The sequence below is a fragment of the Triticum urartu genome, chromosome 5A (genome assembly GCF_056163025.1).
Source record: "Triticum urartu cultivar PI428250 chromosome 5A, HENAU_Tu73, whole genome shotgun sequence".
In the NCBI taxonomy this organism is placed as follows: domain Eukaryota; kingdom Viridiplantae; phylum Streptophyta; class Magnoliopsida; order Poales; family Poaceae; genus Triticum; species Triticum urartu.
Window position 1 is genome coordinate 63,914,795 of NC_141877.1, and position 14,757 is coordinate 63,929,551.

The 14,757-nt window shown below is 43.9% G+C and overlaps 1 protein-coding gene across 2 annotated transcripts; it reads left to right on the top strand.

The window, feature by feature from the left end:
* Window positions 1-9,847: 9,847 nt before the first annotated feature.
* Window positions 9,848-14,442, top strand: LOC147968062 (VAN3-binding protein-like). 2 transcript variants are annotated; one of them, XM_087525518.1, is made up of 7 exons: window positions 9,848-10,253; window positions 10,678-10,791; window positions 12,754-13,141; window positions 13,231-13,542; window positions 13,636-13,685; window positions 13,779-13,836; window positions 13,973-14,442. In XM_087525518.1, the coding sequence occupies exons 1-7, from the start codon at window positions 9,975-9,977 to the stop codon at window positions 14,179-14,181; spliced, it is 1,410 nt and encodes a 469-aa protein (XP_087381644.1). In that variant the 5' UTR covers window positions 9,848-9,974; the 3' UTR covers window positions 14,182-14,442. The 2 variants fall into 2 exon arrangements, with proteins under 2 accessions (XP_087381644.1, XP_087381643.1); XM_087525517.1 differs by having other exon boundaries at window positions 9,849-10,253; window positions 12,748-13,141.
* Window positions 14,443-14,757: the final 315 nt, after the last annotated feature.

A 14,757-nucleotide genomic window follows, 5' to 3' on the forward strand; every position in this document is an offset into this window, starting at 1 on the left:
AAGATTTGATGGATTATGGAACAAGGAGTGGCAATATCCTAAGCTTGGGGATGCCCATGGCACCCCCAAGATAATCTAAGGACACCTAAAAGCGAAAGCTTGGGGATGCCCCGGAAGGCATCCCCTATTTCGTCTACTTCTATCGGTAACTTTACTTGGAGCTATATTTTTATTCACCATATGATATGTGTTTTGCTTGGAGCGTCTTGTATGATTTGAGTCTTTACTTTTTAAGTTTACCACAATCATCCTTTCTGTACACACATTTTGAGAGAGACACACATGATTCAGAAATTATTAGAATACTCTATGTGCTTCACTTATATCTCTTGAGTTATATAGTTTTGCTCTAGTGCTTCACTTATATATTTTAGAGCACGGTGGTGGATTTGTTTTATAGAAACTATTGATCTCTCATGCTTCACTTAGAATATTTTGAGAGTCTTAAATAGCATGGTAATTTTCTTAAATAATCCTAATATGCTAGGTATACAAGATTAATAATAAAATTCTCTTATGAGTGTGTTGAATACTATGAGAAGTTGGATACTTGATAATTGTTTTGAGATATGGAGATGGTGATATTAGAGTCATGCTAGTTGAGTAGTTGTGAATTTGAGAAATACTTGTGTTAAAGTTTGTGATTCCCGTAGCATGCACATATGGTGAACCGTTATGTGATGAAGTCGGAGCATGATTTATTTATTGATTGTCTTCCTTATGAGTGGCGGTCGGGGACGAGCGGTGGTCTTTTTGTACCAATCTATCCCCCCTAGGAGCATGCGCGTAATACTTTGCTTTGATAACTTGTAGATTTTTGCAATAAGTATATGAGTTCTTTATTACTAATGTTGAGTCCATGGATCATACGCACTCTCACCCTTCCACCATTGCTACCCTCTCTAATACCGCGCACCTTTCGCCAGTATCATACACCCACCATATACCTTCCTCAAAACAGCCACCATACCTACCTATCACGGCATTCCCATAGCCATTCCGAGATATATTGCCATGCAACTTTCCACCATTCCGTTTAATATGACACACTCCATCATTGTCATATTGCTTCGCATGATCATGTAGTTGACATTGTATTTGTGGCAAAGCCACCGTTCATAATTCTTTCATACATGTCACTCATGAGTCATTGCATATCTCGGTACACCGCCGGAGGCATTCATAGAGAGTCATATCTTGTTCTAAGTATCGAGTTGTAATTCTTGAGTTGTAAGTAAATAAAAGTGTGATGATCATCATTATTAGAGCATTGTCCCAAGTGAGGAAAGGACGATGGAGACTATGATTCCCCACAAGTCAGCATGAGACTCCGGATGAAAAATAAAAATAAAATAAAAAAAGAGGCCATAAAAAGAGAAAAGGCCCAAATAAAAATATGAGAGAAAAAGAGAGAAGGAACAATGCTACTATCTTTTTACCACACTTGTGCTTCAAAGTAGCACCATGATCTTCATGATAGAGAGTCTCCTTTGTTATCACTTTCATATACTAGTGGGAATTTTTCATTATAGAACTTGGCTTGCATATTCCAATGATGGGCTTCCTCAAAATGCCATAGGTCTTCGTGAGCAAGCAAGTTGGATGCACATCCACTTAGTTTCTTTTTGAGCTTTCATATACTTATAGCTCTAGTGCATCCGTTGCATGGCAATCCCTACTCACTCACATTGATATATATTGATGGGCATCTCCATAGCCCGTTGATACGCCTAGTTGATGTGAGACTATCTTCTCCCTTTTTGTCTTCTCCACAACCACCATTCTATTCCACCTAAAGTGCTATGTCCATGGCTCACGCTCATGTATTGCGTGAAAATTGAAAAAGTTTGAGAACACCAAAAGTATGAAACAATTGCTTGGCTTGTCATCGGGGTTGTGCATGATTTAAATACTTTGTGTGGTGAAGATAGAGCATAGCCAGACTATATGATTTTGTAGGGATAACTTTCTTTGGCCATGTTATTTTGAAGAGACATAATTGCTTAGTTAGTATGCTTGAAGTATTATTATTTTTATGTCAATATTGAACTTTTGTCTTGAATCTTTAGGATCTGAATATTCATACCACAATTAAGAAGAATTACATTGAAAATATGTCAAGTAGCATTCCACATCAAAAATTCTGTTTTTATCATTTACCTACTCGAGGACGAGCAGGAATTAAGCTTGGGGATGCTTGATACGTCTCCAACGTATCTATAATTTTTTTATTGCTCCATGCTATATTATCTACTGTTTTGGACATTATTGGGCTTTATTATCCACTTTTATATTATTTTTGGGACTAACCTATTAACCGGAGGCCCAGCCCAGAATTGTTGTTTTTGCCTATTTTAGGGTTTCGAAGAAAGGGAATATCAAACGGAGTCCAAACGGAATGAAACCTTCGGGAACGTGATTTTTGGAACGAACAAGACCTAGGAGACTTGGACCCTACGTCAAGCAACCAATGGGGAGGCCACGAGGTAGGGAGCGCGCCTCCCCCCCCAGGCGCGCCCTCCACCCTCGTGGGCCCCCTGTTGCTCCACCGACGTACTTCTTCCTCCTATATATACCTACGTACCCCCAAACGATCAGATACGGAGCCAAAACCCTAATTCCACCGCCGTAACTTTCTGTATCCACGAGATCCCATCTTGGGGCCTGTTCCGGAGCTCCGCTGGAGGGGCATCGATCACAGAGGGCTTCTACATCAACACCATAGCCTCTCCGATGAAGTGTGAGTAGTTTACCTCAAACCTACGGGTCCATATTAGCTACATGGCTTCTCTCTTTTTGGATCTCAATACAAAGTTCTCCCCCTCTCTTGTGGAGATCTATTCGATGTAATCTTCTTTTGCGGTGTGTTTGTTGAGACCGATGAATTGTGGGTTTATGATCAAGTTTATCTATGAAAAATATTTGAATATTCTCTGAATTCTTTTATGTATGATTGGTTATCTTTGCAAGTCTCTTCGAATTATCAGTTTGGTTTGGCCTACTAGATTGATCTTTCTTGCAATGGGAGAAGTGCTTAGCTTTGGGTTCAATCTTGCGGTGTCCTTTCCCAGTAACAGCAGGGGAAGCAAGGCACGTATTGTATTGTTGCCATCGAGGATAACAAATGTTTTTTATCATATTGCATGAATTTATCCCTCTACATCATGTCATCTTGCTTAAGGCGTTACTCTGTTCTTATGAACTTAATACTCTAGATGCATGCTGGATAGCGGTCGATGTGTGGAGTAATAGTAGTAGGTGCAGGCAGGAGTCAGTCTACTTGTCTCGGACGTGATGCCTATATACATGATCATACCTAGATATTCTCATAACTATGCTCAATTCTGTCAATTGCTCAACAGTGATTTGTTCACCCACCGTAAAATACTTATGCTCTTGAGAGAAGCCACTAGTGAAACCTATGGCCCCCGAGTCTATCTTCATGATATTAATCTTCCAATACTTAGTTATTTTCATTGCTTTTATTTTACTTTGCATCTTTATCATAAAAATACCAAAAATATTATCTTATCATATTTATCAGATCTCACTCTCGTAAGTGACCGTGTAGGGATTGACAACCCCTTATCGCGTTGGTTGCGAGGATTTATTTGTTTTGTGTAGGTGCGAGGGACTCGCGCGTAGCCTCCTACTGGATTGATACCTTGGTTCTCAAAAACTAAGGGAAATACTTATGCTACTTTGCTGCATCACCCTTTCCTCTTTAAGGGAAAACCAACGCAGTACTCAAGGGGTAGCATAAACCTATTTTTTTACATCCCAGCGGTAAACCTCTTAGTATAACATGTACCTAAGGGAAAGCTCGTGGGTTCAAATCTCAGGGACTCACTTTTTTCTATTTGTATTTCATTCACTAAACCGTTCAAGATTATTGGTGACAGTGAAAATTTTTCGTGACACTAAAAACCGTCCCAGAAAATGCACTTGCCTAGTGACGGTCAAAAACATCGCCTAAAATTGGTCCATAATGCCACCAAAGTTGCTGCAAAGAGCCACGCCGGGGCAAAATCAGGTAGTGTCGGTGACTCTCATATAAAATGAGTTTAGGCGAGGTTTCCTGTTTCGTCACCAGAGTTTTTGTCACTGAATAGGGCCAATTTACTAGTGGTGTTAGCGGAGAAGGTGGAGAAAGTTTTTTAAAAAAGAGGATTGCCCCTGGCCTCTTCATCACAACGATGCATGCAACCACATTATCAAACGAAGTCTCCAACAAGTATGCAGTATGATACAAGAACTTAAAATGAGTTGAAAAAGATGAACAACGCCACAACCGGCAAAAAAAAGACTAGATGCCTATACAGCTATCCTATTGTTGGATCGCCATCCAAACCGTCTTCCAACGGTTGCACCCATAAGCCATATGCTCCTTGTCTTGCAAACAGCTGAGTAACGACCACGTACGGATCCAGGAACTTGTTGTGCAGATGACCTGCAAAAAAATTTGTAATATTCAGTTTGTTAAAAATGGCGTCATTCCGACAGTTCCATATGGCTCAAAGTAATGCACACTTGGAGAAAGAGGGTTTCGCCGCCGAAAGGATGCGGGCCTGGGGTGTCGGAGTCCTCAGTTTCGGGTGGGCCTGGGTATTAGAGTCCTATGTGCCGGATGTCCGGACTCCTGCAAAGTCCATTGATTTGCTTCCAGTTTGCGGGAAAACAAACATCCAGGCATGTCTGCACACAAATGTGGTACAACATTGGATGACTTGCAACATCCAGACAACTTGGTTTGGACATTTGCGGATGATTTGAGGTCCGCGTTGAAGAATCCTTGAAGCCCAATCAAAGTTAAAAGGATGCAAATCAACACACCATGACAATTAGAAAAACACACAAATATGAGGCCATTGTATCTCAGGTTCTCAACAACCGCTATGAATTGTCAATCTGACCAAAGCAACGTTGTTGTTGCACAATCATCGAACTTCAGATGTAACCTTTAATTTTTTTAAAATTTGCACCGTATCTGTCTTTTTGCATTGTACATATTTTATGATTAATATAAATTACCGTAGAAGGTTCAAAAAGAAAAACTTCAAACGTATGTCCAAAGTGGGGTGGGGGTTGGGGGTTCACAAATCGTCAATTTTTGCACACACAAAAAGGCAGAATGGACAACCTTTTCATGTACTCTTTCATCCCGAATTACTTGTCGCCGAAATGAATAGAAATAAATGTATGTAGAATTTTTACATTTGGATCATCCATTTCTGCGATAAGTAATTCCGGACGAAAGGAGTATTTGTGGACACACTTGCCCCTTGAAAAGAGGAGGCAAGTATCAGGTGATACCGTTGCTTACATGATACCATGATACCAACTTGAAAAACTCAAATTTAAACATGTCAATTTTTTTTGAAAAAAATCATGGATGTACACAACACATATGTCGACAACCCCTAAAAAATTCAGATCAAAATTCGAAATACACAAAGAGAAACAAAAAAGACAAATTCATATGTGAATAGTGGCATTCTAATTTTTGTCTTCTTTTGACACTATTCATGATAGATTTGTCTTTTTTCTTTCTCCTTCTCTATTTCGAATTTTGATCTGAATTTTTTAGGGGTTGTCAACATATGTATTTTGAACATACATGATTTTTTCAGAATTTTTTGACATGTTTAAATTTGAATTTTACATGTTGGTATCATGGTATCATCTAAGGACTGGTATCACATGATATTTTCCCCAAGGGAAACTAGCAAAAGCAGATGAGGACCGTTGATCCAGAAAAGACAAGAAGAATGTACTTTCAGGTCGTGCACTGTGACATTATTGGTACATCTTCCAGCGATAAAATAGTAGACTTCTCTTTAGGAATAAAATTCCACGCATTGTGGAGCCTAGGCCTTTACTTGTGATAGCAACTTGATAAATACAGTATAATATTTCAACATTGAGGCATGTTGTTTTCTTATCTACCTTCTCGACATCATTTCGGCAAGATTCCATAGTCGAAGATTAGTGAGAACATGCATAGTGTTGTGAATGATTGGACAAATAAGACGTAGGTGTGGACAAACTTCAACAGTAACCAGCTAGATACTGTGTGTTGCTACCGAATAATAAAAGGAAAACTGGAGATTTCGAGTGGATCCACTTCTTTTATGAGCATGGGCGTCAAGCCAAAAAATGTGCAACCTCGCTGCCAGTGTCAAAGTTCTCGTCTCTGCCGACTACGATCCACATCATAAACCATATTAGATTCCGAGGTTAATTAAAGAAAAGGGTGGAATCGAAGAAGTAGAGAGAGATCTACAAAATAAATTAACTCTGTACACCGTATGGCTACTTACTTTAGGTACTTGACTACGTGATCACCAGAAGAAAATGGTTCAACAAAGTATAGTTGCATATTTCACATAACAGGGGCTTGTTTGATTGTTTGTGTCAAAATAAAACTTATTTGTGAATAACATGGAATCCAAATAATAGATTTCAAGTTTGGCATGCCCAATGGCTCGTGTGTGAGATGCATGACATAATACATAAATATGATCTAGTTGGAGGACTAAAATAGAAAGTAGCCAAAAGGATAAATTTAAAGTTTACCATGCGCTCTTGTTCATGCATTTACCAATTTTCTCGAGGGAGAATTATAGCCATGGCCGAGCCCAAGGACACCGCCGCTAGGAACCACGCCGGGAGGTTGTCATCCCTAGAGCAGCTACTCCATCGGCTAACCAATATATTTAGTTGCCCTTATTATCTTCATGGTTATCAACAGTCATTACTTAATCATTATTTATTTCTTTGCATGGATGTGAAGTTTATCAATTCAATATCATTAATAACCTCGTTACTTCTTTACTTATCATCGTGCATCAATTGAGAATTATTTCCTTCCTTAATCAATATCTTTATTTAAACTTGTTAATATCCCACTTGTCATCATGCATTTATTACATAGTATTTTTTTGGTGGCGGAGAACAGATGACCACAAACTCTTTTTTTAAATAATAAAGAAAAAGGCCGAATGTTGAATCATGTAGGGATCAACCACAGAATGTGATCCATCCATGACCTTTCTTATATAAAAGATGTTAAAGCGGGTCGTTAACTTCCATTTATGCAATGGAAATTTCTCGTTTGGCGTTACCAACAACTAGAACAAGAAACATGGTAAGAAAAATTATATTTCGTATGATGTCAAAACATGTTCTGAAATAATTGTGTATAAATCAACGAAGTGAATGCATTCTTAAAACAAATGGTGACCCCACTTACCAAAAAATGTAAACCATGACCATCATTAAGCCATAAAACTACAATTTAAACCTTCAAAACATGGCACTAGATCATCATATGACTAGAGTTGTCAATGATGCAGGAATATCAAGGAGAATGAGCAAAGGGAAGAGAGGTTGGGAGTTAACCTTGACAATGATGGCCATTGCTAATGGGTGTCGTGGCGGTTTAGAGACAAGCTCAGTGAAGCCCTGAAGATAGAAAAGCATCAGATACGAGAAGAGAGGAGTGAAGAAGGAACTTGGCCGATGGAAGAAACAAAATTTGAAGCGAAAACATGTCACCAATAAGAGTTGTTGTGAAAATAACCTGGTCAGTAAGATTATAACACAATCGTCCCTCCCTCGCATCATCTTATATTAAACTATGCTAAAACACCATTGTAAGAAGAACCACATGAAAACATAGATGTGTTTGTGAATTTCCAACCTCGTGATCCAAAGCTGCTTGAAAAGATAATCTTTATGCCCAAAATGTTAGCTCCTCCCTTCTCCCTCTCGGCACTCGAGTGCACACACAAATCTATACACCCCAAGCACTCTCCTCAGTCCGTAGCATTTCGGCTTTGTGAGTAACTCCATGGTTCATTCAATAGCATCATTTTTCTGGTACTTGGTGTGTCAACAAGACTAATGCTACAATGCACATTTGGCAAGTGGTGTCAAATACTGTCCACACGACCCATTTATCCTAACATTTTGTTAAGTCCTCGGTTGGCACAGAGGAGGATAGTGTGAAATTAGACAACCTCGACACCAAGGAGTTTGGCATCAACTAACGAAGACCATAAGTGGTAGTATTGTTGACATTGCGTCGCAAATGCAACCAGTCGCAAAAAGGGCAATGAAGCATTGTGGTACAACATTGAGTTGGCAACATGGAGTTTGCATATTGATTGTCTCGATATCCTTTTGACAAGTTTCTGCTAGGTTTCCGAGAGAATGTTCACATTTACGAATAAGGAGATAAATAAGGTGCGCGCGAGTTGAACATGCTTGATACCCACAACTTCAAAAATAAAACGTCATCTGCCCTCAAATCCTTTTATCAACAAAAAAAGTGAGGCACCTCTTTGATTCACAGGATTCTTAAAACGCATGAATAGGGAAAAACATAGAATTGGAATGTCATGCACATCTTAATCCTACATGATTTTGGGTTGTTCGGTTGCATCACAGAAAAAAATAATGATTTTTTCAAAAAGGTTTGAGTGGAAGGTAGAAATCGTATGTGAAATAGTAAAAAAATCCTTATGAAAATTTTGTATTGGATTCAATCTTATTAATCAAACGACCAACATAGAAATAAATTCTAAGGATTTTGATCCTCCAAAATTTCAATAAAAATCCTTTAAATCATAGAAGCCCTAAAGGGAGTCCTTAACTTTTTGTCCACCTCATTGCCTTGAAGGTTTGTCGCTCCGTTTCCCTAAAAAAGAGGTTTGTCGCTGGGCATCATCGACAACTGAACATGAAACTGGGGTAAGAAAATTCCTACCGCATGCCATGTTGAACCAATTTTTGTAACAATCATCTGGGAGTACAAGACTATAATGAAGTGACTTAGAGCATCTACAACTTTCATGGGCAAATCCAGACCCTCAAACGCCCGCGGACGCGCCCGTGCCCGGGCCCGGGCGCGTCCGCGGGCACTGACCGAGCACTTTTCAAATCCTGTCGTCCACATCCGTGTATCTCATATCCGATATCCTATATCCATACTAAGCATGCAACATGGAACTAAACTATGTAGATCATTGAACAGACATGGAATTGGACATAGAAATGCACATAAAGATCACCAACTGATCTCCAAAAGATCGCCAAAGTTCACATAATTCACATAAACGACGGACAAGTTTAAACTAGATTACAAAGAACTTGAAATTAAAGACGGAGACGGCGGAGCTTCACCACTTCCTTGCCGGGCCTTTGCCCTTTCGGTCGCCGACACAGCTGTAGGTGTCCGCGGCTGGTTGAGGGTCTTAGTCGTCCGAGGAGGAGGTGCAGCTGTCGCGATCGCGATCGTCGAAGCCGTCGTTGGAGTCAGAGTCGGAGAGGAAGATGAGTCCCTTCATCCGACGGACCACCCTGTCCTGCTCCGGCTTCAACTTGGCGACCCAAGCCTTCTCCGCCGCTGCCTCGTCCGCCTCGCGCTCGGACTGCTTAATAGCAAGCCGGAGCGTCTTGGCGTTCTTTTGTCGAAAGCGGCGACCGTCTCTGCCGTCATGTGGGACCGACGGTATACCCGTGCGAGGAGTCGTGCATCCTCGTCGGGGTCCGGTTGGGTCGGTTTATTTTGACCTGTCAGCGTCCGGACGTCCTACCCAGACGTTTCAGACGGGTATGAGAGGTCCGGCTGTAGACGCTCTTAATTTCAATAAAAGGCAATCATATTTACTTTAAAAAATATGAAACATGCATGGAGTATTAATGTATTTCCACTCTGATCATCCAAAAGACCAAAACTACTGGAAAAGATAGGCTTGCAAACAATGAGACACCAACTTTATGCACAGACACGCCTCTCTTCTTCCTCTCGACAGTCGACACACCCACACACACACACATGTATAAAACCGCCCACTCCCCCAAAAAGTCAGGCACTCTCCTCAGGCCGCAGCATTACCTCCTCCTCGCTCCCCCGCACCACCTTTCCGCGCGCCCCACACACGCGCACGCACTCGGCAACCGCCGCCGCGATGAACGGTCCCGGCAGGGCGAGCGCGAGGGGCGGCGGGGATCGGCTGCCGCCGGAGCCGCAGCGCGATCCGCTCGAGTTCCTGTCCCGCTCCTGGAGCGCGTCCGCCGCCGACGTCTCCCGCGCGTTCGCCGCCGCGCCGGCGGCCGGCGCCATCGCGGAGGACATCGCCGGGGAGCTCGACGACGCCGCGAGCGCCGGCACCGGCACCGGCAGCTCCTTCTCCTTCGCCTCCGCGGCCACCTCGCAGCTCATCATGGACCGGATCATGTCCCACTCGGTGCGTTTCTTTCTTTACGGCAAAAAGAAATCGGTCTTTTTTTAATTGGGATGGGATTCAGTTCTCCTCCTTCTCCCCAAAAAATGGATCATCTCTTATCCTTTTTTTCAGCCTGATTTCATCTGTTCATGGCATCCTGTTTTTATTCGACCAATTAGTAGATGCTTTATTGATGAATGCCACCTGATCCATGGCTCCCCTGTACTCCTGGAATAACGTCAGGACAAGAAGAAACATCCAAAATATGAGAGTCTTTTTGTTCCGTTTCTCCAGCAGGAAAACAACGACCTTTTTTTCCAATCGTGCTGATCAGCGATCTCGACCAGAACCTTCTTTCCCTCTCAATTTGTTACTGCAGTTAACTACTAGCAGTCTTTTGCGTAGAGATCGTGTACTGCTGATTAACATTTATTTTCCTCTGCAGCAAGAGGTGTCGCCGCTGACCTCCGGCCGCCTCTCCCACAGCAGCGGCCCCCTCAACGGCGGCGGCTCCTTCTCCGACAGCCCGCCCGTCTCGCCGGATGTCGACGACAGCAGGGTATATAGTGCCATCTCATCCTCCCCCTCTGCATTTTTCTTCTTTCAGATGAAGTGATGAACTGCCAATTTCCTTTTTAATTAATTTTATATATTAAAGGCCAGGCTAGTACTAAATAATCTACTCCTTTTTATTACTTATTATAAGTACTCCTGTGTTGACTGCAACTCATTGAAACGAAAAGGGGCAGAAAATCCTTTTAATCATTCTGTGAATTTTGAATGAGCTGGTTACTTGGCTGCTGCTATGTTCTAGTTCTAGGCTCCCTTGGAAATGCATATGTTTTTTGTCTCTTCTTTCTTGGGTGTGGAACACACTATGAGTTGCATAATTTTAATCTTGGATAGCAACAAGTTTACAAGTTTTTAGGGTAGCTGTAAATTTCTTCTTGTTTTCTAGTAGTACAACCTGTCAGACTAGTTGGGACAAAAACACTGCTTTTGGTTGCAGGCTTGGCAGACATTTCTTGCACAAAACGGATACGGTAGATGAATTTAATACGGTGTGCCTTTATCTCCACCCAATGAAGCAGCGTCATATCATAGCTAAACAAGAATCAAAACTTTAGTCACACACTATATCTACTCTAACAACTGGATCATGCCATCTGCTCTAATTAGGTAGGCATTTAACAGACAATTAGTGAGTAAGGTTAATGAAAGAATCAGGGGCTTTGTTGCACAGGCAAATAAAAAGCCTGGTGATTGGGCCACATCACCTGACCCAGTGCATGGATGCTTTAAATTCTCGGATAAAAGCATCTATTTATTGATAATAAATAATCCTTCCATGCCCTTGTCTTTCTTCAGCAAAGATTCTTTCTTCACTTTACTGATGAGTACACAAAGCAAGTGTGAGTGAAGTGAATGAATTCAGTGTGCACTGTAGTGTAAGTACCATCTAGTCAAGTCAAGCTTTGGTCATGGTCCAGCAGATGAGAATTTTTTTGTTGAGGCAAAGCAGATGAGAATTTTTGTTGTTGAGGAAAAGCAGATGAGAATCGAGAGGCACATGCCACAGAATGATTCGGCAATATCTTTAAGGCAAATCTGGTTGGCAATTTGGCCCTCAGTGTCCATCACCATGGCCACTATTTCAAACTGAAGAAAGGAAGAGATGAGCTTGCTGGTGCTGGTGTGAGTGTGACCTTCTGTCCTGGGTGCGGTGCTCTTGTAGCTCTGACCAGGAAAGAGGGGGGGGTGCTCCACTTCTCTTGATTTGATGGTCTTCGGCGCTTGCTTGCTTGCTGTGCAAAAGAAGCTTTGATTCTGGCTGCCATTTCTGCCCTTTCTCTGCCACTCTGGTCTCCTCCTTCCACAAGCAAACACCGCAGCCTGTCCACTGCCCCACTGAGCTTTGAACTTCACTCTCTCTCTCTCTCTCTGGATAAAAAGCAGCACACACTGTAGTACTGTAGCTTGCAGGCCTATGGATGCAGCCCTTGTCTTTGCCCCATCTTCACTTTGACCTTTAGCAAGCTGCCTTTCTCATCCCTAATCAAGTGCTCTCATGTCCCCAGCTTTCTCTTCTAATCTAATGATGCATTATTTTTTATCTGATGATGTAATTACAGTATTGGCTTCTGTCATACACAGTCTTGTTTGTTCCCCACAGAGTGCCTCCATGATTATGTCCTGTGCAAGTGGTGTGTGCATTAACCTATGGCACGCCTCGGCAATTCATCAGCTAGACCTATGCCCCGGATAGGCACAATGATTTGTATCCTTGGCAGTGCAAGAATCATTGCTACTACAGCGTGTGCTTTTAATTAGGAACAACCAGACACTGTTCCCCAATTAAGCAACCTCCTTTGGGCACTGACAAAAAGTGTTGACGACACTGATTGATACGAGTCATTTTAATCATCTTATGTTTTGTTTGATTTGTTTATAGATTTAGTTATTAGATGGAATTTGATTGGTGATGGTGCTAATGGTATTTTCTGGGGGGAAAAAGATGCAGTTTTGCAGGGCAGTGAGCACGCCCAAGGCGCAGCCACCGCGGGGCGGCAGCAAGACGGTGGGCCGGTGGCTCAAGGACAAGAAGGAGAAGAGGAAGGAGGAGACCAGGGCGCACAACGCGCAGGTCCACGCCGCCGTCACGGTGGCCGCCGTGGCCGCTGCCGTCGCCGCCGCGGCCGCCGCCACCGCGGGGTCCGGCGGTAAAGACGACCGCGCCGCGCGCACCGACATGGCGATGGCGTCCGCGGCCACGCTGGTCGCCGCGCAGTGCGTGGAGGCGGCAGAGTCCATGGGCGCCGAGCGCGAGCACCTCGCCGCCGCCGTCGGCTCGGCTGTCAACGCCAGGACCCCCGGCGACATCGTCACCATCACGGCCGCCGCCGCCACTGGTGAACTCATCATTTCAGCCGAATTCTTGATCACAATGGCCATCGGCGAGGACATGGACATGACTGCTTTTCCGTTTCTTGATCGGCAGCGCTACGAGGCGCGGCGACGCTGAGGGCGAGGGTGCAGAAGGAGGCGTGGAACGTCGCCGCGGTGATCCCGGTGGAGAAGGGCTCCATGGGAATGGGAGGTCACGGCCACGGCCAGAAGCACGGCGCCACCCAGAGGCAGCTGCAGCAGCAGCAGCCGCATCATCACAAGGTGCAGGAGATGGGCAGCAGCAACAGCAGCAGCTTCAGCGACGACCTGCCGGCGATCGACCAGGACGAGAACAACTTCCTCGGCATCTGCTGCCAAGAGCTGCTCGCCCGCGGCACCGAGCTCCTCAAGCGCACCCGCAAAGGTACTGCATTCCCCCGGCCGTCGAATGATCGCCGGTCCATTCCGGCGACAGATGCTGTTCTGAATCTTCACTGACGTTGCTGATCATGTGCAGGATCGTTGCATTGGAAGGTTGTATCAGTGTACATCAACCGGACGGGCGTGGTACATCTTCTTGCACTGTTCTCGATCTTGTATATTATTAAAGTATAATAATTCTGTTAACTGATGTGTGCATTCGGCCATTAAATTTTGCAGGTGATGCTGAAGATGAAGAGCAGGCATGTCGCCGGGACCATAACCAAGAAGAAGAAGAGTAAGTGCACAAGCAATCTCCCACAGTACATATACAGCCATGGCGTGCTATAGCTTTGTAGTAGCCGTGTGGTTTTGTCTCCCTGTCATGGTCACCGGTGACATCCACTGACGCCGGAGTTGCGCTGCGCCCACAGGCGTGGTGGTGGACGTGTGCAGGGACCTGGCGGCGTGGCCGGGGCGGCACCTGCTGGAGGGCGGCGAGCACCGGCGCTACTTCGGCCTGCGCACGGCGGAGCACCGGGTGATCGAGTTCGAGTGCGCGAGCCAGAGGGAGCACGACATGTGGACCAAGGGCGTGGCGCGCCTCCTCGCCATCGTCGACGGCCGCAAGCGCTTCGCATGATCGCCGCCACCGTCACGGAGGGCGATCTGATTGACCTTGTTAGAAATGTGTTCTTGTAGTTCTTGCTATTGTTTTCTTTGTTCCGACCTCCTGTAAGTTTTTAGTTTCTTCCCCTCTCTCGTCTAGACTTGAGTGAGTGTGGCAAATGGGCAATGGCAGGCAGTACAAAAACCAAGCACCGGTAGTTTCTAATTGAACCGTGGTAGCCTCATGTGTGTTACTTTGATCTAGTAATAAGTAACCTTGGGAACAGGAAGAACATCTCAACATGTCACTGTGTCACTGTACTACAAAGGTTTACTCAGTCTCTGTCTTTGTAGGCTGGGCAGAATCTATTATCTGCAAGGTGAAGGCAAAAGCAAAAGCAAAAGCAAAAAAAGATCTCTGCCCCTACCAATGTGATCTAGCTCCTGGACACTCAGGATCAAGATGCTAAGAGGGTGTTTGTTTTCAGGGACTTATTGGTTTAGGGACTTAAAAAAGTCCCTATAAGTTCCATCTAAATCAAACAGGAGGGACTTATAGGGACTTAAAGTGGACATTTGGGATTTATGAAATAAAGACTCTCAAGAAGGG

Excerpts from the sequence above, each read along its gene's own strand:
- LOC147968062 (XM_087525517.1), top strand. The coding sequence starts at position 9,975 with ATGAACGGTCCCGGCAGGGCGAGCGCGAGGGGCGGCGGGGATCGGCTG. Across the intron at positions 13,142-13,230 it reads CACGGCCGCCGCCGCCACTG|CGCTACGAGGCGCGGCGACG; the intron begins GTGAACTCATCA and ends CTTGATCGGCAG. Across the intron at positions 13,543-13,635 it reads CCTCAAGCGCACCCGCAAAG|GATCGTTGCATTGGAAGGTT; the intron begins GTACTGCATTCC and ends GATCATGTGCAG.